Source organism: Solea senegalensis, linkage group LG15 (genome assembly GCF_019176455.1).
Source record: "Solea senegalensis isolate Sse05_10M linkage group LG15, IFAPA_SoseM_1, whole genome shotgun sequence".
NCBI lineage: Eukaryota > Metazoa > Chordata > Actinopteri > Pleuronectiformes > Soleidae > Solea > Solea senegalensis.
The window spans coordinates 11,454,259-11,481,992 of NC_058035.1; the positions used below are offsets into that span (position 1 = coordinate 11,454,259).

The window sequence follows — 27,734 nt, forward strand, 5'->3', positions numbered from 1 at the left end:
GTGTGTGGAAACTCAAAAGCATCGTTGCAATGAGAGACCAGTGAGTGGTGACTGTTTGCATTGGCCTTAATAACACTAACACATTATGTGTAAGGTAAGTGCAGACAATATAGCGCGGCACAGCGTCATGATGGATGGTGTGTTTGCAGACACCGCTGAACCATGGACCCTATTATTTCCTCGGGGAGGAAAGTGGGGGAGCATGGCACCATGGGGGAGAGATAAGGGATGATTGACTAAACAGAGGTCCCTCATGGATGGCAGTCTGCTGGCATTATTGGGAGCCACCATGGGAGTCAATGCAACAGCTCAATGAGAGCCGAGAGCTCTCACAGGAAGGAAGTGTATCCCCTTTTTAAAACGAGACATGCGAGGACCTTTCACAAGGAGAGAATCATTTAAAATAATTTAGAATATCTCCTGTTAGGACTCGTCTCCTGCTGAGATCCGGTGGTTCGGACATGAGGAATACTCACTTTCTTCAACAGGTATAACTAAGACAGACAGATGTAGAGCATGTTTGCTGCAAGATGAAACAGCCTTGGTTGTCAACATCCAAAAACTCAGCCTTCATAGAGACCATCCCTTCTGCCCTCTTAATTTGATCAACACTCGTCTGGTCTGAAGAGGCAGAAGAACAGTCGGAGCATTTAAACTATTTCAAATGTCAAAAAGGGGGTTCACACTCATTCTGAATGTTTTCAACTTTGGTGCTTAATCCTCTTATGACCATCATGATAATGAGGCCGTCTGGATTTATTTTGATTTTATGGCTGTAGAATTATTAAAAATGTTCAATGAGAGGGAGCTTCTGCCCCCTTTTTTTCCCCAAGACAACTTCAACTTTCAACATCTGGCAGTTATTCAACTGTTTAGGTATTGGACAGTACTGAGAAGCTGACGTCACAAACGTGTGACACACTGGTGAATCTTGTCTGTGATTGGACGGTCGTTCAGCAGAAGTCCTGAGGGCTGCCATGATTAACAAGTGTATGTAGCGCAAAGCTTATCTATCTTCCGGTAGGTTTTGAATATTCTAGATCATGGTCTCGGAGCTATGCAATGAGATGGGATGGTAACAGAAGGGTTAATGATGGAACTTTTAATATGAAGGGTAAAGGATGACACCTCAGCTGTCAATTTATTTTACAACTTTATTTAAACATTGTTGTGTGATGAATTAAACTGTAAGATGTCGACAATAGCCATTGTGATGAAAATGGTAGAAATTTCCCAAATTAAGCATTTAAACTGTATCCCACTTTATAGAAGATGAACTTATTGATTAAACTAGCATCTCTCTATATAATGTGTGTCTGTCCATCGGTTTGGTCGACAGGCTTCTAAGGGTATCGGTTTGTCTGGATGAGAAATGCCAAGACGAATCTGAAGACATGTGACGGACCTATTTTTAAACGAGTCACTTCGGCCCCGTTCTTCCATGGAGAAATGAATGGGGACAGAAGCCGTCTCAAGTTCCTTTGATCTGTATGTGGGTTACTGTAGCAACCACGGTAGTGAATTACACACTTGAATGTCCTTCGTTAAAAGAGCAGTAAAGGTTGTCCAATCAAGACTGAAATGCATTCACACCAGCAGACCATACAATCTAAAATAGCTAGCAAAAGTTTCTAGGAAAAAGCAAACTAACATATAACATTTAGTGAATCAAAAAGTGTCCCAAGGAGGGAGTGCTGATGGTTCACAGTTAATGCAGATTGCACCAGACAGCTGGCAGCTAGGAATTGGCTGAGGCGAGAGTACACAGACATTATCAACACGTTTCGAGGAAGGCTTTAATAAGTCATTCCTTGGGGCTACTTCCTGCTCCTTAATTATTATTGAATTAGGAATGGTCACAGAGCTAATTAAAAGTGCAAGGTATTTATCGTGGCAGTAGAAGAATGTGGAGGAACAAATGGGAACAAGGAAAAAGAAAAGAAGCATAAAGAAGATCAAACGGACTGTGTCCCAGGCGAGTAGTTGTACAAGCAGCGGAGACTCTTCAGCTTGGATGCAAAGGACTAAAACAAATTAAAAATGACTCAAAAGGTATAGCCCCAGTTCTGTAAGTAATGTGACTGAGATGAGTAAGAAAAGCCCCGTCTCTGTCACATTTCCCTGCAATCTTACGAGGAAAAATTACATCACGTGAGAAGAAAAACAGAGCGTATGAACAAGTGCTACATAATAGGGTCTATTAGGGCTCAAATGAGCTATACAGCCTCCTCATACTGAAACAGGTGTGTACGCTTAGCAAGTGGGATTTGTTCAATATGTGATCTAAGGGAAATAGAAAATGAAACCACTTTGTTTTCAGTAGCTTTTTCCTAACGACAATGGCATGCTCTTACGTTTAAAGACAAAGGATGAATGAGCACATGGACATGAATGACTAAAAACACACGTTTAATTATTCATGTACTAAAAATCCATACAGTCATTAATATCAACTGTGTGAGCATGATTATATCAACTAGTGCATCAAACCCTCCTGGATCCTCTCCTCATTATACATAAAAAGGGGAAGTTAGAGTAGCATAGCTCCATCGGGGGAATAGCATGGTGGGTAACTAGCAAATTGCAGAAGAAGAAAAAAAAAAGACAGTGAAGTGGCAAAATGGAAAATGGCAGAGAAGAGGGTTACAGTAAGTTGTCAATATGGCAGTAAATGTACAATATGAACTGCAGTTTGTCAGTTAATAAATGCTACAACAACAAGACCAAAAAAGTAAATCGACCGAGACAGGCAACTATCTGAACTGACTGTAGTGATATTACTATCTCACTCTAACCCACAATAGTTCAGTATTCATGCATTATGATAGTTACATAAAAGGAAAATAGGGTGCATGAAGGAGCTGAGACTGTAAAGTAAGTCTGTGTTTTTTTAATCAGTTGCCACAGATAAACGTTAAAAGCTTCAAATTGACAAAACAAAAAATTAAACATGAGAAATATGGTCTATAGTGACTCTAAGGCCATTTAATTTTTTGCATGAATATGGGCCAGTGTCAACAGCACCACTGCAGAAATCAATTCTAGGGGAACACTGTATATACTGGCTTTCGTGTACAAATCAATGTGTTATTATTAAAGTTAGCATAATTTCAATTTCTTAATTCACTCAAACAGTACTGCCTTAAGCTCAATTGACATAAACTGCAATACATACAATCATGCCAGCAAAGTGGAAGTTTCTTATTTTTAACAAATGTTGTGTTCTTTCCACAAGTTAATTACTCAGTAGAGAGCGTAATCTGCCAAATCAGGGCAAAGTGGATTAGGAAATGAAAGCATTTAATCAAAGTGTTCTCTCAGTGTAATTACATATCCCATTTCCTGACACATCACATACTGTTATCTGCCACTGCATTTAAACATCAGCTCCTCTGTTTGGCTATCCCCCAAAGAGTGAATGAAATGATCCCACTGCCTGAATGTGACCAAAAAAAACATGAAAGGTAAACACACGGAAGCCTACTCTCATCTAAATGGACAATCATGCATGCACTCAAATATTCTTCTTCTAAATATTGAAATAAAACATCAGATCTCTGTGGTATTCAGCAGACTAATGTGGTCCAACTGTGTGTCAAACAGCTGGGACTGAAGATTCTTCTTGGATCTAAAAATGAGGCTGTTGTATTTTGCCTGGGAGACAACAGAAATGTTCTGGACTCAGCGGTAAAATATATTGCATGTCGCAGGTGCAAGTTCACGCTGAGTGAGGCCAGTCTTACATTGTGTTACATGTGCCCCTAACGGTGCACATCTGTACGGCATCATTCAAACAGCTTTACGTCAGTTGCTGGTGAGAGGGAGAGATGAGTGGGTGAAGTCTCAGATCAAATATCCAAACTGTGTTCCCTCATCTTACTGATAAATAATCATGTGCTCCTGCCTGCTGTACGGTGCTGAGGCATGCAGAGCCTCTCAAAAGGTGAGCTTTGATGTGGTGCCTACTATCCTACAAGTAACTGAAGGAAGTCTGCTTTACTCATCTCTAACACTTTCAAAATAAAATTAGCAGGTATAAGTAATGAGCAAATAAAAAAAAAAGGATTGGTATACCAGAGATTTTTAACCAAAGCAAAAAAAAGCCACACCTGCAGATTGTGGAAGGCAAACAAGAGAGGAAGAAAACACTTTTTATTTTGCCACCTTCTCTCAATTAATTCGATTGATAGAATAAATAAGCCATGTCCCAGGGTGTAAAATGTTTGCCATAATTCATACGTGGCTAGGCTAACAAAAGCTAGAAAATGAATGCATGTCGTAGCTTTGCTCCAGAAATAATGCAAGAATTTGTATTGCTGCCAAAGAAGAAATTAGATAAAAACATGCCAGCAAAAACCATTGAAACCCAGGTTAGAAAAACCTCCACGTTAACTGAATGCGAGCGCTCAGCTGTGAAAATCTGATCAGTGTACTTAAGTCATGTAATATGGCTTTGAGTCAGTCAGAGTGCTGCTCATTTATGTTCAAAGTTGTGGTAATATAATAGTCTAAAGAAGTATAGAGGAAAGCATTAAGTTTTGAATATGATTAAATCACATTGACTGTGCCCTGAAAGCTCAATTTATTAATCCTTCATTCTAAGGACAATTAATGCACTGAGCCCTGAGATGTGGAAAATGCTTTTTTTTTTAATCTGCCCTTTCTTCAATTTGAGAGGAAGAACTATGTCAGCACTGAAATTGCTCATTGGCTACTCTATCAAATTAACATTTTGGATTGTAAGTAATATTAAATTTGTGTATGAGAAAATTAGCTGGTGTTGGGGGTATTTACTTCACTGTGTTATGTACTGCAAACTATAATAAAATATAGTTGAATGTGGTTGGTGAGTGTGTGTGTGTGTGTGTGTGTGTGTGTGTGTGTGTGTGTGTGTGTGTGTGTGTGATTGTGTTTATGAATTAGGGCTCCACCTAGACGAGGACATCTGCTGAGCCAATAAACAATAATCTTGACAAATTGTCACTGTCGAATCACTCAGCCCAACCTCATGATCACACAACAGCAGAGGCCATCACAGGCTGGGACAGGGACATGACTGACAGCTCTCTGGACCACTGGAAGGTGTTGTTGGACTGCAGCCCAGCTGCCCGAGGAGAGGACACGATGATTCATGGGCAGAGGGCAACCTGGGCAGAGTGGTTAGGGAAATTAGCAGCACCAGCCACCAACACAGCCATGCCCTTCATTGGTTAGAACACCAGCTGATTGAAGACCTCTGCCAGAAACTGCTGTAGCACTGCCGGACAAAGATGCCAAAACAAGCAACTATAAAGGTAATGGTGTCTGGCATAATGATGATGATGATTTATTTAAGCCTTATTCTACAAACTTTCTTGTGTGCAGTACAAAATATGAACTCTGATGATAATGATCTGGATGATGCTCAAGACTGGTCAATTAGGATAGTGATGTTTTCATTCATACCCGCCGTATGAAACTATTAAGAAGTAAAAAATGTTTGGTTGTCTGTTTGTAAAGCTACCAACAACTTTAAGGGTGTAGACAAGGATAAGCAAACACTCCACAGTTTGGACTAGGAGTGTTGACAGACTGGCAGAGTGTAAAGGTCATGTGATATATATATATATAAAAAAAAAAACAATCTCCTGGAAAATCAATCCAATATTAAGGATTTTAATTCAAAGCCAGCGACACCCTCAGAAATGATGAAAAGCCCGACATCTCCAAATTGCCCTGTCAATCACTCCAACCAACAAAAATGACAGAAAATAAGTAAAAAGGGGGAATAATAGATCCAGGAGGAATCTGACTCCACTGTGTCTGCTGTTCGTACCATAATCCCTAACCAACACCAATAGCATATATGAGTAAGCTGGTAATAATGTTGTGATGTCAAATCTGGCCAAACTCTTTCCTTCAACCATCAACACCAGGGTGAAACTATATCCAAATCATCTCAGGTATCTTTTGTGATAGCTATATTATGGAGAATAACTCCGATGAAGAAGCCCTAGAGAAACCCACAGACACATTTCACAGCATTCTTAGGACACCTATAGACATAACATTAATCACCACAACCAACCAATACTAACCTTAACCCTCAATTTAACCCCATTTCTAACCTAGTTAAGTCTAACACTTAAAGCCAAAGATAGGTTTGAATCAAAATTCGGTTTTTCATGAACTGCAGTGAACATGCTGAAAGACAGGCAGACAAAGTCAAATACAACACGCTGGCAGTCCACAAACACTTACCAATGGGCATATCTTCATAGATGAGAAGGTAGGTCGAAAAGAAGTAGTTCAGGAAACGTGGTGGCTGGTTGGAGCCTGAAAGAGAAAATAATCAATTTAACGACTTTCGACTATTTTTAATGCATTTTAGATTTTCAGAAACGGTGCAAAACCAATGAGTGCAATGAGTGTTTAGAGTCCCTGGAAAGCAAATGCAGAGTTTCTCCTCTTCATACATTATATATGTTAGAAAGTTGTTGCTGAACATGTTTTTTCAATTACAATTACAGCAGAGGAATAAAGAATTATGGAGTAAAGATGAAAACAGATGCTCTCCAAAAAATGACGCACGGATGCCATAGTTAGCATAACGTCTCCAAGAAAGAGAAAGAGAAATATTTGTGTATATTCTGTTTGTGTATATTTAGGCTGTCACTTTTTATTCAATATTATTTTAAACATGTGGTGTTAAGTAATGACTTATTTGAAAATGCATGGTGTATCTCATCATCCATTTCAAGTAGTACATTTTCTCCTCCATGGGTAATATTGTAAATAAAATAAAGTTACAAAAAAACTGATCACTCCTGTTTCCTCGCAAGTTCCTATTAGGGAAGTTATGAATAATAATGCTGTTAATAAAGTGGTAATTATTAAAATTGTTATTAAGGTAATGAAAACTGACATTTGTGCAGTATTAGCAGGAAAGTCGACGGCTGTGCGGGGAATTTTTTTTATTTATTCATTAAAACTAATTACGGGTCATTATATCCATCCATCCATCCATCTTCTGCCACGTTACCCTCCACATGAGGGTCATGCGGGGCGCTGGTGCCAATCTCAGCTGACATAGGGCAAAAGGAAGGGTACACTTTATTGTAAGGTTGCCAGTTCATCATAGGGCCAGGGTCATTATAAATAAATTCAAAATGTGGTAGCCTTCATGCAAAGTATGATGCTAAACTGTGATTAAATTGGTGAAAATGTCACTTCTCTACATGTAAAATGTTTTTTTCAATCTTTGTAACCAACTTATGTTTTCTTGGAAACCTTAGGGACTAATATAAAAAGATGGCACACCCATGAGGGAATGTTTGGGGTTCATCATCTTCACTGAGGTTTTCCAATCAGGAGACAACCTCCTACCCATTTCCATTGCAACGCCACACTTTTAAAAAGACCTCTTAATGGTTAATAGTCTTCGATGTTTGGACAATGTCCTGTGGTGTCTGCAAGCAGTGTGATACAAGCTGTTTTGTTGGGAAGATCAGGGAACAAATCTGATGGTCTTTGATCAGCTGAGCTGGGCAACAGACCACACTGAGACGAGATCAGGGGATGACAGGCTGTCTGAAGTGAGAGTGCTTGAAGTGGGAGCTTTTCATTCAGTCATGTGTCGGTCTGTGTGGAAGATGATGCCGCTTTGCAGGGCATAGATCTTCTGGGGTGAATGGGAACAAAGCTCCGATCTATATCCGTGGCTTAATTACAGCATTTAGCTTGGGTGGTGAAATACCGGCTACACAATAATCACAGTAATGATCATCAATCCAATTTGCTGGATCAAGGAGGTGATGCTAAAGGAGCAAAGAGCCAGTGTGTTAATGGGTTAGTTTGAGATGCAGGAGGGCAAGACACGAGGTGTGAGGTTAGAATAGGAGGTGAGAGAGAATACACAGTATAAATAAATCCCTGGTAAACTTATTGTGCTTTGATGGAAAGAGATTGTGGCATTCACTTAATAACTTTACCTGCTTCTCTGGAATTGTGTATGTGGGACTGGAGGTGTCTTCTGCCTGTCACTGTAAGACAGAAACTGTAGCTTTCCACTACATCGAAGCGCTCTCTTTTTAAGCCCTCACTGAAAAATACCTAGCAGGCGGGCATATATTTTTGAACGTCTATTTATTTATTTATTTATTTGGGCTGAACAATAATGTTAAGTCATTATGCAAAACAGGTGAGAAAAGTGAGCTGAAACAGAAGAGCAAGAGTAGAGAAATGGCAGAGATAACAAAAAAAAATAAAAAATATATAGACCAGGTACTGGGCTGAAAGGAAAAGCTGTACAAGTCAAGAAAAGGTAAGGGGAATACACACTGTATAGATGGTATTCTTTCAGGCATTAAATAATGAAGAACTGAGAAGAAGTGGGAGAAGTATTGTAAAATTCTGCTGTGCAATCAAATCCTACTGTTGCCTGGAAGGTATTCATATTTTATCAAGTAACTGAGAGACAACCTAGATAAGCCAGCTTTTTATTCTTCATCCTGTATTTGAATAAATAAGGTAGATTTATGGTTAACTGTTGATGACACCGTGATAATCCTTTATTCAGAAAATGTTGAACATAAAACCTTTTCATTTATTTTGCTTCAAACGCTGCCACGCAGTAAATCCACTGCCGTTTAGGGTTCGTCACAAGAACTTAAAATGGGCTGCATTTCAATTAGATAGTGTTTTTAATGTTATTTAATATAATATTGTATATTACATCGTAAAAGTATAGCATTATGCATTATGTATTCATAGTAACTACACAAATTGTAAGTGTGTAAAAACATTTCCTTAATCACCACTCACAAAATAAAAGTCTCTGTAGCATTTCTTTTTTTTTTTTTTTTTTAAAGACTCACCTTCACAGAAAGAGTGGAGAATGAGGAATGGAAGGAGGAGTTTGGCAAATGTCATCCTGCCACCTAAGCCCACACTCCACGACATCACCTGCACCTGATGAAGTACAAGACAAACGGGGAATATTGTCACAGTTATTTAGTTAGCTAATCATCTGCATTACTGTTTTTCACTCAAGCCACAAAATGACATTTTTATGTTAGGTAATTACTGTGTAAGTAAGCAGGAGAAGTGATTGGTATAATTAGATGACAGAAAGGAGATTTGCTAAACACCAGGCTTCAAGCAGGTGTTTTCTTGTGTGTGTCTGCTTGAGTGGTGGGATGATGGGGTGAACGCTAATTCATGGCAACAACTCATTTTAGGGTACGAGCGTTTTAATGACCATAATCAAGACACTGCACTGTTAATTGTCTGATTAAAATATGTGCAAATATCTTGTGGAAAAATGTGTAAATGGCATTTTCAAGATGATGTGGCACAGTTTAACCAGACTTATTATAAGGATACTTTTTTTCTTTGGGCTTCTCCCTCTCTGGGGTTCACCACAGTGAATGATATTCACTGCAGAGCATTTTGATTTGGCAGAGATTTTAAGACCAGATGCTCTTCCCCCCCCCCATTTATTCAGAAGGAGTACAGTAGGTGGTCTCCTAGTGACTGTGGTCAATTTAGAGTGTCCAATTAACAGTGAGCAATAGGATTTGGATACCTTGCTCAGGGGTACTCCAGCAACCCTCTGGTTACAAGCCCAAATTCCTTCAAGCTTAACTTATAAAGCCAAATAATAACAGACACATGTAGAGACAATGAAGAAGAATTGTAGAGTATATACATTCACAGTACTGTTACTGTTAAAATGCAGCACAGACAAAGTAGCTAACTGTACATTTCCACACAGCTTTATCGCGTCGATCTTAAACTCACAAACTCGAATAAAGATTTTTATCTTGTTTGCCTCCTTCTCTCTCCCGTCATCGGTCCCTTTCCTTCCTTCCTTTCTCAAAAGGCCATGATTCACTACTTCAGAGAAAGGGAAATGACTAATTTCCATCCACTGCACCCGCTTGTGTCGCATCTGGATCTGCCAACATTGTTGCGCAGACCACACAGCATAGACTTAAAGCTAACTGCCATGATGCAATACCTCTCCAGATTAGCAGGTGTGGATATTCTGTATACATGTCACATTTAGCCACTTACTGCTGGAGCTATAATCCAGAGAATGCCAGAAAATACATTTAAAGAATTTTTTAACTTCTTGAGATCAAAAACGTAGCTGTCGTCATTTGTGTTTCGCTCAGTGGATAACCAACAAGTTTGATTTCTCTTCCTCCTTCTTCTCCTCTCTCTTTGCCAATTCAACATGATGAATCAGCCAAACAGCCACCAACTGTCTGCTGACAAGGACCTAAGTGCAGGACATGCCACACTGACAAGATCCACCAACACTAAACAGTGTGCGCTGAAGCTCATCGACAGCCCAACAGTTCACAGTAGGTTCGGTGTGTCCCATGCTGAATTTGTTCCATCCATTTACACCGTCATCACACGTCTCAGCGAGGTCTCACTGGTCAGCAAACTCATTCTCTGACGATTTAATTTTGAAGGGTTATCCTTCTAAATCGTCTTCCTCCCCAAAGCCCACTGTGCGTCAGCTCATGGTAAACTTGTGCAGAGACTGGGTTGCTGCTTGTCCTTCAAGTATATGATGCCAGAAGAAAAAAAAAAAGAAAAAAAGCTTAATAAACTGCAGAATCCAGTGTGATAAGCAATCAATTACAATGTGCTGCCGTGTGCGGCAGCATGCTGTCCTGTTGCTGTTGTGATCTTGCAGATATAGAGTATGTGGTGGATTCAATTCAACCTATTCAGGTGAGTAGGGAAGAAGCAAAGTTAAGAATAGACTGTCATTGTGTGGGTGAGCGTGAGTGTGTGTGGATTCCAGCACATTTTTATTTACCGTGTGTCAGTTTGAATAGTCATATTTGTTTTCATTTGTATTCTTGTTTCCTCAGGATTATTGCATTTCCTTCTCTAACAATGCAATCTGGACGACTTATTTAATCCCCTTGGTTTCCTGTCCTCTCCGTCTTTGCTTTTACACATTAATCTCTATCGCTTCCTGGGACCTGAAGACCCCGTCTCCCCTTCACGCCCTCTCCTCCCATCTTGTCCTGTGAAAAATGACACTGGTGCTTTGGTAAAGGATTTGACTGACTGGCATGCTCAGAACGCAGACTATTTCACATTTCCACATTTTGGTTTTTCCTCAGCAAACATTTACTTCATACCTGAAATAACTTGACACACTCAGCAACTAATTTAGCCAAATATTGGCATGCACATTTTAGCAAATAATTGAGTGTGAATCACCAGTGTGAATGTGGATAATCAAAAACAATACAATTTCACTTTGTAATCCATTTCTCACCTCTGCGTCCGGCCTCTACTCAGTACACACACACACACACACACCTGTCTCTTCACTACACTTCCTCTAAATACTAAAGGACAGTTCTGAGATGACAAATCGGTGACTATGACTGAAGGATAATGGACAGACAGGCCGAGTGTGAGAGAGCTGAGGCTGCAATCGAATATACAAGCAGTTCTGCTGCAGCAGCATCTCCCTCTACCCTCACCAGGACACCATAGGATTCAATAATCAACATTACACACAAACAGCACCATCAGAAAGTTACAGAGGGACTACAGCTGGACTATCCTCATCTATATCTGTACCTGTACGTAGTACTTTTTAGATAATAACCTCAAAACCGAATGAATTAAACAGTATCAACATACCCTGAGAATTTAATGGAAAATGTGGTTTTTGTGACTTAAGTGAACTCTAATAGCCTGGTCTGTCAGGTTGTTCTTACTCAGACTATATTCATAATTCCACTATTGTTATGTTTTAGCACCACTTAAAATAACATTATTGAAAATGGTACGGTAATTGGTCTTTTTCCTCAGCTTTTACAAGGGTGACTCACATTATTTTGTGACCATACAATATGCAGTTTATGGGGCATACAGTTTGTACCACTGCAATCAGTTAAGTATCACAGTAGTAGACGAAGTGTGGGAAGGTGAAGGGTAGCAATTAAACTCTGTTGAACGCCACAAAAACGATGGGCACAACCTCCTTTATAAATCGTCTTTGCATTAATCACACTTAACCAGTGCCACATTTCTCTGATTATTCACTTCATTTTTGCCCATGCAAATTCTGAGCTAACATTTAGTTGAGAACACACACACATATAGAATATGATCATCTTCTAGTTTCTTAAATGATCATGATTTACAATATCCATTTAATTACTTTAGAAACAAATATAACATACAGTACTTCTGGAGTGACGGTAGGTACCAAATATGTCTTTCAGATTACAGATTTAATGTCTTATGACTATAAGAAATGGAGGAGAAATGCTACCGAGGACTAACACAGAAAATTGGAGAAATGGGGGAAATTACATTAAAGAATTTAGTGCAAAAACATTAAAACCAGTGAGACAGAATATGCTGCAATTAATCAGTTATGCATGCATGTTCAACTGCTGAGAGCTAAACAGGAAGGAGGTCCTCAGTGCAAACTCCTGCAGCACTGTCCCACCCACTTCCACACTTTTTGCACATTCACATTGAGGGACCTACGTATTAAGTGCCATCCCAAAACAATTAGCAATGAGTGGAAATCAATGCCGACTGACTGACCATACATTTTGTTGGTCATGTATGTTCTGTCCACCCTGTCAGACCTAAACATACAGACAACAAACATCATCACTGACGATTAAATACACCCTTCATTCATCTAAAATAACATTAAACATAAGTTTATGCAAGAGATGGACCTACTAAGTCTAATGCCTACTCACATTTCTGCTGCAAAAAAGGGAATTTGTCTTGAAATATGTATTCACACCCTACACCTCGGTGTGACCACAATCACAGGCTCCCTCCGTGACAGAGTGAGAGAGAAGAGCATCAGGTTTGAGATGCTCGTATTGTGCTTACGATCTTGTAAAAGTACGTCCCCATTTTTTCTTTATTTTACCATTATTCATATTAGTCAGAGATTTTCTTCTTCCCTTTGCTGCTCTTGGTCCTATCTGGATTGGTTTGTCTTTTCCTTTTTCAAAACAATTATTCTTGTGCTGACCTTTGGCAGATTATTATGTCTCTTGTGTACTGATGTAAAATGTCAATACAACAAACACATCCTCTGCGGGCAATATATTTGTTGTGCAGCCTTGTTAAGTGCGGGTTCAAGACAAATTTTGTCAACATGATGGAACAGTACATCCCAACACTTTTTGTTCAAAATGGGAAGAATAAACATTATATTGGTGACACTAGTTACATGTCATTATCATATCAATTCTCACACTGATAATTCTAGCCAATGATAACACCTGTAATATCCCACAATGATCCTGCCATGGATCCAGATTAAGTTGTATTGTTGTACTAGGAAAAAGGCTTAGGCAGGCTGAGATCAAGGTCTATTTAATGAGTTGTGGTTCCATATCTTATCGGAGAGTAACGTGTGATTAAGTCAGTGTAAAGTGAAGAGACATATCTGGACCTGCTGTGCTCTCTGCAGAGCAGCCGGACTGCCCACACGGCTGTATCTCTCAGCTTACAGCACTCAATATTATTGATTACATGGCAATTGTGTCTGACTTGCCTTAACCTCAAAGGCACTCTTCTCAGAGAGAGTGGTGTGCCTCAGCCGGCAGCCAAATCTGGATTATCACAGCAAATCAATGGCAAATTTCTGCCTGTCCTCGGTCCTCATGAAAAAGCCATCATTCATTAGCACGGTGATCACAGACAGATTAGCAGACATTTGGCTTTGTCAGGGAGAAGTGAGGGACAGCACTGCTCTGATGAGCTGAGTAATGTCTTCTTTCCCGCCCTCCTGATCTCTTAATCTCCAACATGACATGACTCTCGGAAAGCCTTACTCAGCAAACCTTGCTCATAGGAGTAGCGTTTGGACTGCAGATCATATATTACTCTCTGAGCAGAAATGATAAACATAAATTACTTTCTGACAGTCAATATAGATTCAGATTCAGTTCAACATCACTGGCTTTAATTGATTCAATCGAGGAAATTGCAAAGGCTATAGATCATAAAAAAAGGTATGCAGTGGGAATATATATAGATCATTAAAAAAAGCCTTTGACACAATTGATCATAACAGATTATTCAATAAACTACAATGTATAGGATGGGGGTGGGGGGATGAGGGGGTGTGGTTTTGACTTACGAAAAGCTACTTAATGGAGGTTGGGAGAGTTTACTTTTGGTGCACTACTTCTGGTGTCCCCCAGGGGTCCAAAAAATGTTCTTCTTTATATCAATGATATAGCAAGGTATCAAAAATAGAGTGGTTTGACATTCTATACTGTTCAATAGTTTCACCATGTTTAAATTACTGTGCAGAGGTTTGGGACAAGAAAGAAATGTCCAAGCATGACAGTTCAAAACGATGTGCAAAAATATTCGGGGGTGGAGTGGCTCAGTGGTTAAGACTGGTACCCTGTGTGCAAAAGACATCATGGTCGCAATGGTCACAAGTTCGACTCCACCCCAGGCTGATTGTACTCAATTCCATTGTAAGTGGCTTTGGATAAAAGCGTCTGCTAAATGACAGGTACACGGAGGAAAAAGGGCTTTGATTCGTTACATTTATTTACTTCACATATTTATATTGTTTATGTAACCAAAATGTAAATAAAAACTTGTGATCAATTATTAAAAATGTGGAGAAAGGTTAGGATCAAATAAGATAAGGTTTCTTCCTACTCCTTTTCAGGTGTGTTTTAGGTTGCTTCTCCACTACAAAAAAGTACCTACTTAACATGGGCGGAGTCATCACTGCATGGCTGAGTGAAACTGCGGTGACATTGTTTTATAAGCGACACAAACACACACACAAGTGACTGGTGACTTTACACCACACTTCTGTAGTTGTTGGAGATTAACCCACGTTTTTAGGATTGTTAAGAAGTTTTAAGTGATCTACAATTTGGCGCCGTTCGGCTTGATTTGCGTGTGGGATGTCGCTTCCTGTGACAGCACTCTGGCCAGTCAGTGGCCGGCAATCTGACCAATCATCGCATAGTACCTACTCAGCACGCTTTTGGAACCTCGTCTGGGCAGGTACCAAAAATAGTACCTGGTAACACGTACGATGCTAGTGGAAATGTCGTCACCAAACCTCAACAGCCATAAATGAGTCCTTGAACTGAACAGTCTCAAGTCCTTTGAAACCAACAATAAGATCACAAAACGATGTGTTAATGAAATGGAAAACGTGCCTCGCATGGCCTTAATCTCAGGGGAATCAAAACAGGTAACTGCTGATTCGCTTCCTCAGCATATAGCTCAATGGAAGATGACTAACCCTGCAAACACAACATAGGAGGAGTACATGCCAAGCCAAACTCTTGCAGCCTGCATCTTCTTTGATCCTGCATGAGCTGATAGTAAAGCTTCACAAAACACTGTGGGAGAGAAGGGGCAGCTTACACTGAGCCTGGAGAGATTGTAATTATCAGGAACAGGATGGGAGCGCTGTAAGGTGCCGATTAACTGCACCCTGTCACAAAACACTTGAGCAGGCACAACTTACACACTGCCCCGCGATGACCAACACCGTGATGATGAGCATTCTGGTGACAGGTTGCCTAGGGGGGACTGGGACGGGGGGGGCTGATTAGTGTTCACTGGGAGGATAAAAGGTAAACAATAAACCTCCTGATGTGCAACACACTGAAATACAGAAGGGTAAGGGAGGAAAGACTTGGATAATGCATCTGCAACAAGAAACTAAACTTAAACCCATTAAAGATGAATAGGGTAGTGAGGTAACGGGTGTCTGACGCCATGTCGAAAGGTCAGTTCCTGTACAATGTCTAGTGTTTGTACGACATGCCATGTCATGTTGTATTGTATTCATGAATTTCTATTTCAACAACAACGATGTGCAAAAATGATTGGATTAAATGGTGATTTGTAGATCAGCAGATGTTAGACATGTTATACACCCCAAACAGAAGTATACTGTACATCCAGGATATAAAGCACTGATTCCTTGAGAGTCACAGAGGGAATTGGAGTCAATCTAGAGCTAGTTAGTATACACCTTGGACAGATCACCGACATACAGAGACAAAAAAGCCATTCAAGACCATGTTAAATCTGTCAATTTAGAGAATTAACCTAATTCCAATCTGCATTTCTTTGGACTGTGGAAGAAAGCATGCAGAGAGTACATGCAAACGTCATGCCAACCCCTGGTCGTGAAGCACACACCCTGCAATATGAAAAATATAAATGGCTTCATATTACCAAAAAACTAATTTTGGAATATTACACAACAAAAGATGGTGTTCCTTAACTTGTGAGAGTTGTGGGGTGGGGATTCTCCATTTTACAATTTGAGAATTAAATAAAGACAATGACTGCTCATCCCTTTCTGCCTTCGTCTGATATTACAACTGCAAACTCCGGGCCAGAGACCATTTGTATGTACTGTATAGAGGTTTCACCAATTATTGTTTGTTGTCACACACGTACAGACAACACTACATCAATTTGGCTTTTCACCCTGTTCACTGCAAGATTACAACCGAGCAGGTAAAAGCACTGCTTACAGATTTGTCCCAGTAAAATTGTGGTGCAATGTTACATAAAAGTAGGGTCTAATGCTATGTGGCTGAAATATCGGAGACAAAAGTTTACCACGTCTATTAAATAAAATAAATCTCAGAAATAATACTCAGACATGGATTCTATTAAAAAAAAAAAGAAGAAAAAAAGTAAAGGCCACAGAAACACACTATACAAAAGGTGAGCAGAAAACAGGTTACCATGTCTGCTGCGGCTGCAAACCTCCTTTTTGCCTTTGAGTGCAGAGTGACTGACAACACAATCTTAGCTCTCTGATTTTAGGCTTTTAGTGGTATTGTGGACAAATTGTAGTGAGAACATAATGATACACTCTGTGACTTTTTACTCTCATCTAAAAACAGCACAGATCAATATGCTGTCATGTCCCTTTGCTCTATTTTTATTCACCTGAATCTTAATGTCTTCAGCTTCACCTCTATTTCACCATGCAGACAGCCTGTAACGGTCTTTTATGAGACAATGAGCTGTGCCGTTAATGAGTTTCCCTCTTTTAAGCTGTGATCACACCATTAGCATGTCATTTGTCTCTGTGTACACTGGCCTCCACTCTCCACTAACCTGTTATTTTCCCTTCTTGCTCACTCACACATAATACCAGTAAACAAATTTAAAGTCTCCATAGTGCGAATTGAATGCCTTGTCTCCAAATGTTGATGTCAGCCGTAAATGTCCGTTCCTTTGCCAGACTTTCTTTTCACTGTGTTTGGCAAAGCTGTCCCAGCAGTGTATCAGACAACATAAACACAGACAGTTGTGTCAAGAGGGGAACCAATATGCTTTAGAGATTCATTCATCTTTTTTTTTTGTGTATTTCTTTGTTAGGACACCGTCATTCCGACCCACTGAAAACTGACAGATTCGATCTCAATTGAAAGATCAAAGGACACCATTTAGCAGCTCCTCTTCAGCACAGATGACCTTTGCATCTCAACATTTCACCTCCCTCTTCATTCAGTCCTACCTCCCAACTTAATTTACCCTCCATCTCTCTCTCCCATCTCTCACACGGCTACAGCCCCATTTCAGCGCATCCTTCCATGTGTAAATAGTAACAACAAGGATTTGTCACACAACAAAGCTGCCATTAAATTGCATTTCCGTTTGTTTTACGTGACATGGTTTATTTTCAGGAGAGAATAGGATTTCACACGGTAGCTCTGAGAAATGAAAACCCTCCATCCACTCCTTCAGGAAATTTCAATTTCCAGAATATCTTCATAATGAATGGTTTCACACTTTAACAATGACATGGATACGGGAATTAGTAGCAATGGACTAAAACAGGATTATCATGGACGGCTGAGTTAATCACCATCTATTTAAGACAAAAAAGTGAATTGTGAACGGTCAGATGTACTATGGAGCACCTTTACCCCTAATTTGGAATTTTAAATGGCATAGCTTCACATCCCAAAAGATAGCATGTACAAACCGACAGTTCACCTGTACCGCAACAACAGTCTGAGCCAAATCATCTTCACAAACGCTCCCCTCCCATCCAGCCTGTTTTCTGCAGTTCTGCCCAACTGCCTCGGCTGATTTAATGACCTCACAGTAGGACCAGGAGAGAGGCGGGTGTGGAAATGGGAAAAGGGGATTGCGTACAATAACAATAATCACAAGTACCAGGAATGTTGTGCCGACATGAAAAAGCAACCCACAAAAGGCAGAAAATGGTCGTTCATGGTCTGTGAGTTCAGTGTAAAAAGCTGTCATACAGAGACCGCATGGGCTCAAACAACAGTGCATTATTCTGGCAGCAAAAGTATGGCTGCACAAAAACAATATTCCTGTCAAGTTCAAGTCTATGACCTTAGACAACAAAAGGCGGGGTATATGTAAGGATTCACATGAACAAACAAGTAAATAAATAACTTGATTAATAATAAATTTTAAAAAAAATAGACACCAACTCGACTGTTCAAATGCTTTTACTTTGGGTAATCAATGCCAAAACATTTCCCAGTTTGGCTGAGCTACAAGAATTAAATCGGATGCTCCCATTTCCATATTACTACTTTTACTCATGCTTTCTGCTTTCACTAGTTTGCCATTCTTCATTCTTTACCATCTTCACACTTCCACCCTTTCTTGTCCTCCTACCTTGGTCTGCTGCCAGTTCTTACAGGATTGTCCAGTAGCCACTGTATCTGCAATTTATTCCTCTATCCTTCATATTGGGTTTCATTTGAGCCTGTCAGTCAAGGAGTCTGTCAGATATGGACTCTCCATTTCAGTATATTTTTTTCTCTCCTTCCTCCTTGTATTCTGAATGAATTCAGAGAGATTGACACTCAGTAAGGGCAACTGTCAGAGGCATGCTTTCCCCACATAATGCATGAAACCAGCAGCAGTCTCACACATACAAAATAAATGGGAATCTCTTAACTTCAAATATATCCTCAACATCATTTTACAAGACTCACACCCTGTGCACCATATGCATTTTTTTCCTTTTCATATAGGTTATTTCGAGAAGAAGCATATCAGTGATTATTCGCAGGGGGACCTCAGTGAGGATGGCAGTGAAGCTGGAACATGGGATTACTGAGGCCAAAATATCCATGCCGCATACACTTGAAGTGGAGTAGTGACAACATCTACTCACAGACTAAACAAGTTTGACAACTCTATCAATAATCTGATAGTACAATATAGCCTTACTCAAGAGGGTGGAAAAAAAAGGGGCTGACATATTTCCATACTGATAAAAACAAAGCGATGGTGATGTTCACTTATTTGATCACTCAAATGTGGCACAGGTACCTCTATACTCACTACACACATGATTTGAACAATAAGCTGTGATGATGGCTGAAAAAAGTTTGAGGCCACTAGGTTAAAAACAACTCAGAAACAAATACACTATAGTAATAATAATCAATTTCTTACTACTACTACTACTACTACTACTACTACTACCACATGTAGAGTACAAATACAGGAATTATAGATTTTACAATGATCAACAAGACGTTCAAATGGAGTGGTGTTCCACTTTAACCTCTTGCTGCGTCGCTACTGCGTTCAAGTGACACATGAATAAATCAGTGGGCACCAAGGCGCTTCCCAGCAGGCACCTCTGGAGTGAGCCGCCCGGGCCACCTGAGATAACACAGTACACCTGACACCTCAGCGTAAGCATGCACACTACCTCACGTTTACTGACCGCTTCATCACTCCGATGAAATAACCTGTGATGGAGCACCAGCAACAGTTGAAGTGGACCATTAAGGCGAGTCAAACATCACTTGGATGAAGTGTGATCTCAGATGGGAACTCATGATTCCCCCATAATCGGTCCTCCCACTTGCCAATTAGCTCATCATAATTTCCATCCATCATCAATCAACTGCTACTAAAACTCATTATTGTTGCGCAAATCCGTTGGGTAATAACTCACGTTGCGCGCAAAAGTGAAGCAGCAGTGAGCATAAAAAAGAAGAAAAAAAAGTAATGAATTAGAAACTATATGTGAGGTAGAGTACATAACGAAAAACAGTATTTTATGTCAAAACAATCAGCTGTGCCGCAGCCATCCCTCCAACACTGCGCCGTGTGTATTAAACTTACAGCATGGTCATATCATTATCATATTTTCCTACCTTCCTCGTCCGTGTCCGTCGCCGGCTGAGCGCCTTTAGATTCGATTGCTTGTCCTGCTGTGATGCGTTACCAAGTATCTGCTGCTTCTCTCCCTCCCTCCCTCGCTACCGTCCCCTCTTTCTCTCTCTCCCCCCTCCGTTACTTTTACTATGTCACCACCACCACCACCACCAACGCCCTGCTCCTTCACTTGCCAGTGTCCACAACTACAACTGCCAAAAGCGACCAAACGCAAGATAAAGCCTCACTTGTGTGAAGCTCCAGCATAATGTCCCGTAAAACAGCCGCACGCCACTGTTCATAAACGGGCTGAACTCAAACAAGTGCAGCACTCAAAGCAGACCCAGCTCCATTGGTTTTAAACGTTGTTCTCAGAAAATTTAAATAAATAAAAAACAAAACAAAACATAAAAATCACTTCACACAATGACAGCATGTCCGTGAATGACCCTGATTCATCCATGGCATTGTAAAGATGATTAAAAAATGAATGCTGAAATGTGCAGGCAGAAAAAAAAAAATATGCATGGGTGGAAAAGGGCAGAATTAACTAGGACAGAGATATGTATCAGCAACCCTTAATAAACTTGTAATTAAATAACACTGATTAATTAGAAATTCATTATTCAACCACAGAGGTCATCGACGTGAAGAGCAATAGTCGGTGTGATAGCACCACCCACTGTGTCATAGAGGAATTACATCACAAAGCAACAGCCAGTGTGAGAAATATTGAAGAAATTGTCCAAATTAAATGTCACTCTTATGATATATAATGCAATAGTAAACTTAATGTGATAGTCTATAACCGAACCAGTTTGTATTGCCTCTTTTCATGTTTCTGCAATTGGTGTTGTCGTGATTTTATGTGAAGCCAGGCACAATTTTCCAAATCACTGACAAAAGGTTTCATCCAACGTGACCTAATCTAACCCTTTTTATCAGGGTGTCCACTAGCTGCTATCAAGTTTGTTAAAACGTAAGCAGTCTTTTGTCACGCTAAGACATTGCTTTAGAGTTCAGGGTTTTCTCATTCACAATCTCTGTATTCTCCGTTAAATTCGCAGAACAGAATGACGAAGATCTCCAATTTTAGATGTTGTGACAGCAATGCACAATCAGATATTTGTATTATTCAGGCGTGTCCCATGTTTGCACCTATTTTCTTAATACTTAGGGTTAGACTTAGACTTAAAAAATGTGTTTCTTATTCTCTTAAAGCTCCAGTGCAGTGCATCTGTTGCCCCTCTCTAAAATGCATCACAGAGTGAGTCAGAGAGAGAAGTGCATGGAGCCAACAGGTTTAATCAGCCTTGTGTGAACTCATTTGACAATTTATATTTCAAAGTTAAGCATTACAGCTTTAAGCTAATTTTGCAGAATAACGTTTTTGGCCTGCACTCCCACTTTTCATTCAACCATTCATTTGCCACTGGCCTAAAATACATCCATCAAGAGCTATTGGAAACTATCCCCAAACTTGATTACCATTCAGTAACTACTACTGTGACGGATATGCAATATATTTTGACGTCATCAAATCCAACTTTGCATAGATATTCAGGAAAGTGTAAATTATCTATTACACAAAGAATGTCTGTCAGTGGATGAGCAATTAAACTCTGACTCTAAATGATGTGTCAGCCCCTCAGCCTTAAAAATAAACAATATTATTACTAGCCATAAAAAAATAGCTGAATATGTACTGTAGGAGCATTTTATAAAGAACTATAAAAATAACTGAAGAATTCTTAGACAACATTAAGGGGTTTATTCCCACCATTTTAAAATAATTCAAATCTAAATATGATAAACCTATTTCAGAAGCCCTGAAAAATGTTTTTTCAATTTATCAATTAAAATAAAAAAAGGATTGATTAATGTGATACCTAAACCAAACTGAGTTTCTCTCTGGAGACTGAGAGAAACCAGAGACCGGAGACAAACTGTTTGCACTTGTATTTGCTAGATTAAAAAAACACAATCAGGATTTCATGTCCAGCCGACATAATAACAATTTAAGATCAATTATAGATTTTCTTGACTACTCAGTACGTGGAATCACCAGTAATCATTGTATTTCATGATTTTTCTAAAGCTTTCAATACAGTAGAATACCATTTATATTTGAAGCTTTAAAATTATCTGGATTTGGACAAGTTTAGTTCTATAGTTAAATTTATATACAAAGATGAAAATAGCAATTCAGTAAGTCATCAAGGAGCACAAATAGATTCCCTGTAAACAGATCAGTACAATTTTTCACTATCTTATATCTCATTGCTGTTCAGTTCAGTGACAAAATGTACTAAACAGCCCCAATTTAAGGGGTTTATCCATCTAAAAAAAAAAAAGAAATCAGGATTTTTTTTAATTTAAAAGATAAACTTGAAATTGAACCATCCATACAGTTGATTCGATGAGTTTTCTAAGGCTTCAGGGCTTCATCTCAAGATAAACAAATGTGAAATCATACGTTTAATCGAAACACATTCAAAGTAAAATGAATTAAAGTAATATAAAAATCCTAAACAGTATTTTTAATAAATTGGCAGGTCTATATTTTCTATTAGCTTCCCATTTCTACATTACATTGCCAAAGTTTTTGTTATGTGCATAATTTATCCCCATATAGGGAACAATGGAAGCATTACTGTTTGCGTAGACAAAAGGCTTTATTTATATACATTATTCTTTTGATATCAATGGTTTGTTGGTTAGTTATGACTCACAAGCAGATAATACAATTATGAGATGAGAGCCGTTACTACTAGTGCTGTAATAGTGAAAAAGTCATCATTTTAATGATTTACTGTAACGTGTTGAACAATAAACATTATGTAATGATTTTTTTGATGGTATTGTTTGGCACAGAGTTTTTCAAACCTGGTCCTGGAACCTATGTTCTGGTCCTGCATGTTTTAGACGTTTTCCTGCTCCCACACAACACACCTGATTCAAATAATCAGCTCGTCAGCAATCACTGCAGAAGCCTAACGACCCATTGATTTGAATCAGGTGTGCTGGAGCAGGGAAGCATTTAAAAAGATGCAGGGCAGTGGGTCCCCATGACCAGGATTGAGAAACCCTAGTCTGGCAGAAGGCATGGCTTTTAACATACAGATTTTGTATTTATAACAATTTAAGAAATACATCTTAATATTTTACACAATACTACATATTTGACCAATTAACCTAGAAATATAAAACAAATGCAGGTTTTGTAAAAATAGAACCAGAACCTCTTGCACAGGTTCTTTTACTGTATCTGAAAAAAAAGAAAATCATAGCATTGTGTAAAACCAATGGAAATATTGAAATTAGCTTCAAGTCAAATGAAACAAACTTTGATTACGTTGTGAATTTGTTAATCTGGTAAATTCCACATACATAAATGTATGGTGACAAAGGTTTCCCCAACATCTATGCCTTTCTACATGAGCTTGAGGATAATATTAATACCCTTGAGCTTCTTAACTCAGAGTGCACAACAACGCTGAATCTCTGTTGTACTTGTACTGGAAAGGATAAAAACAATCTTTGGTTTCTGTTCTCTTCTCCTTTCTTTAAAATGTTGACCTTCACATTTTTATGTTGTATTTTGCCTTTGCAATATTCTCTAGTCATTCAATTCTGAATAAGTAACTGTTACATGCTACATACAAGGAGTATGTATCTGCTGTCATGTTTGTTGGTTATCAATAAAGTTTAAAAAAGAAAACAATTGTCAAGTGAGTTTCCACTCCATCTTGACAATACTATAGTTTATGCATGAAGATGCATAAACTATAGTAATTTAAGTGATGTTCTGCTGCACTCTGGTGGATTTTTCCCTTTACTGCATTGAGGAGATGCTCAAATAGCACACACACGTTTAGATTGTCTTGATAATCAACCAGCTGTTTGGCTCATAAAATGTCAGACAATGGTGATAAATATAAGTTTGAAGGTTTGTGAAATCTTCAATGTCTTGTCCACAAACAAAAAATATTCAGTTTACTGCCATAAAGGAGAAAATAAACCACAACATATTCACTTTCACATGGGTGATGTCATAAAACTTGTATTTAATATGAAAAAACAAACTAATTAATGGATAAACTAAATAATTGGTGATTAATAATTAACAGAGAGGAAACTGGTATTTAAATTTTGAGCCAACATGTTGAATACAGTACTGTATCCACAGGTGCTGTGTCACAGTCTTATAAGTTAATTAGAGAGTTAGGCTGAACACATCTGTCTTTCTCCATCGTGACACATTTGGTGAACTGCCAAATGATAACTTAACCGGAACAAAATATAACCATAATGTTATGTAAATGTGTAGGTTAACCCTAACCTTTATTTCAAAGTCTTTGGCCAAAATTCTTTTTTAACAAATATCGTGAATCTTGACATGTGACTGCATTTAGCCACAAGCACCACGAGGTGGAAGCAAACCTGTAGCCACTGAGAAGAGTGAAGCCCCAGTACATGGTGTACCAGGTGAGCTGTAGGTCACCACATGTGTAAATGAGGAATATGTTAATGAAGAGCGTACTCCGTGTAGGTGTCACAGCGGACTCAAAACAGCCAATTATCATTAAATGAAATGCATCCCTTGTGAATGTTATTAATTAGCTTCACCAGTGGTTTTCCTGCTCCAGCATCAATGTGCCAATGAGACATTTTGCATTATGCCATCTTTAATTGTTCCTGAAAATGTGGCATTTACATTTCCTGTAAATATAAATACTACTGCTTGCCAATGTCCACACACTTGCTCTGGAAATACATTGCTCATAATGATTCTCACATCTGCAACCCCTTCTACCACAAGTCCATGGCAGTGTCAGAAACTTTGTATGATGCTAATTGGCGATAACCACACAAACTATGAACCAAATACTGTTAAGAAGATTTGAAGAAGTTTGCTTGTTTGACAGTGAGCACATGACAAGTGATATTTAGATTTGGTGCCAGATTATCACTTAAAAAATCATTAATATACCCCCCCCGAAAGATTACAAGGCTGGACATGCATAAATATCAAACAGTTCCCTCATTTTCAAACATGTGTCGGCAGTCCCGTTCTGTTTTGAGCAATGTGGTAGTTTACTAATGACTTCCCAGCTGTCAATTCGAAGAGAAGCTGGTGCCCAAACATGCAGGAGGAGGGTAAAGAAATCTCAGCCTTTTACACTGGCACTGCCACTGTAGTTTCCCTTGGCAGACATGAAAACCTTGACAATACCTGGCATCCAGCAATGTGCACCCTTCTTTTAGTGAGAGTTACCTAACACCTTTGGAAGGACTCACTACAGGACCATGCCAAGTAGCACCAGGTGTAAAATATCCTTCCCTGTGTCCCATTATTCTTCTCTGCAGAGCTGCTGAAAGTCAGACTGTGCTCAGCAAGTACAAACATGATTGTCGGTTACAACGTGACAGGTGAAAACTCCAAATGCAAGACTGACTCGGAAGGAAACGTGCAGGTAAATAATACAAATAATGACTGAATTTCCTTCAGTTGTCTTGGTTTTAATGTAAATACGGCATTACTTAAAAAAGGGACAGTGAAACAGAATAGACCCTTCCTAAAACGTATTGGTAGAAAAAGTTTCTTGGACTCGCATTAGTTTAGTAAAAGTTGCTCTTCGGGAAACATGTAGAAACCAAGTCAAAGAAAAAGTCACTTTTAAACAATTTCAATGCCTTTATTGTAGTGAAATTTAAGTTCAACTGTTGAAAATGCACCGATGCATGATTGACTGTTTGACACTCCAATGAAGGCTTGAGGTCAAAACATGTTTTAATAGTTTAAAGAGAGTGCCTTAGAGTTTTTGTTTGACGTAAACCCTTCCTTAAATACATTGATAAAATCATAGACTTGTTTTGGTCTGAGTTGCTATAAAAATGCCACACTTTGTACAAGAGGTAGACAATATGAAAACCAAACATGCGTCATCATAACAGTGAAGTGGCAGTAATTGTTTCATGAATGTGAAAGTTTGTATTTTTTTTACACAAAACAAACCATAAAACATTTGATAGAATACTCCAGTAAAAAAGAAAAAAGAAATGTTCTTACCTGTAATGTGTTCATTATTACTGCATGTGAAGGAAAATAATAAAGGGATAACAAGATGATGGATAAGAAGGGAGTGGGAGACGCTGCCTCTGGGTTTCACATTGAGGAGACTTGGTGTTTCTGCTGAAGAGAAAAAACAGCTTCGGTAAATTAACAATGAACCACGAGAAAGGCTTTTAATACACTTACGTGAAAACCCTTTTCACCCAAACGATAATACACCAAGCAAATACATTAGCATGTCGAGAGGAGATGCTAAAACCAGACCAACAGAAGCTAAGAAAGCAACGTGTTTTTCTCTTTAATTTCGACCATGACCAACACTCAATGAAGCAACAGCAAAGGAAAAACATGTCATGTCCAGCGACCACGTCTTACCTTTACTGTGTTAGATCACCATAACTCAAGTTTCAGCCACTAACTCTGCAACATCGCTCGACAGCGTGTCTGTTTAAATTTGAGATGCTTATCGGAAGCTCCCCATGTTTAGTCTTCCAGGTCAAAGTTCACCTGTGCGTGAGCCCCACGCCCAACGGTTCAAATCAGGTGTCAGCTATTCAGATTGACCATATATGGGCTGCTGCTGGGCGTCACAAGTGCACCGGAACCGACTATTAGCTAAAATTTGTATTTTGTATATTCTTTTAAACGGATTTATGCTTTTATTAATATTTTTACACTGTTCCACAGTTTAACCTTGTAACCTTGATTGTAGACGTCATTCTTAATAGTCAAAGCAATTTTACTTGTCAGAATGACGTTACTTTCTGACACCATGTTGGAAATTCTCATTATTAGTAGAAGAAGAAGGTGAAAATTGAATTGTTTGTGTTCCATCACTCTGTTCATGAGTAAGACGTCAGATGTTATTTCTATATAGATAGTGACATTATTCATATATATATATATATATATATATGGATATCTGTGTGGAATAGTAAAGGCAAAAGATACACTATAATTCTTGGCATATTATTTTCCACCTGGAGGATTTTAATGTAAAATGGGAGGGAGTTTATAGGAGGACTCTATATCAGAGGACTTGTAATAGAAATGAAATAAATTACTCTTTATATACTTTATTTGGTATAACTTTTCCACCTTATCTGTGCTGCCTCTGTAAAGAAACCAAGCACAAAGAATTTCACAGGTAATACCGGTGATAATGCTGCAATGTCATGTCCGTAAACAAATTTTGAACTATGAAACTTTAGAGTGAATTGCACTTGTCTGATCTCATACATCCTGTAAAGCAACTTCAGATTTTTAAGTATCTGTGAAACTGATGAGGTTTGTCTGAGCATTTAGAAAATGCATCGCCTTTATAAGCATGAAGGGCACTAACGTGATACTGCTCTTTGAAAAGTGAAGTGCGTGACACTGCAGCAGGAGAGTAATACATCTGAGTTGATTTTTGACAGACTTGGATGTGATAACAGATGGCAGGTTGAGCTCTCATGAATATCAAGGAGCAGGACGGACG

The 27,734-nt window shown here is 38.9% G+C and overlaps 1 protein-coding gene across 1 annotated transcript in view; it reads right to left on the bottom strand.

The window, feature by feature from the left end:
• cdh23 (cadherin-related 23) overlaps window positions 1-26,707 on the bottom strand; it is a 146,034-nt gene extending 119,327 nt beyond the window's left edge. The window contains exons 1-4 of the mRNA XM_044046344.1: window positions 26,630-26,707; window positions 26,252-26,374; window positions 8,856-8,949; window positions 6,241-6,315 (exon numbers count right to left, since the gene is read on the bottom strand). Of these exons, the coding sequence (XP_043902279.1) occupies window positions 6,241-6,315; window positions 8,856-8,949; window positions 26,252-26,266 (184 nt within the window). The 5' untranslated portion in view covers window positions 26,267-26,374; window positions 26,630-26,707. The remainder of the gene's footprint in view (window positions 1-6,240; window positions 6,316-8,855; window positions 8,950-26,251; window positions 26,375-26,629) is intronic.
• Between the last annotated feature and the right edge of the window lie 1,027 nt (window positions 26,708-27,734).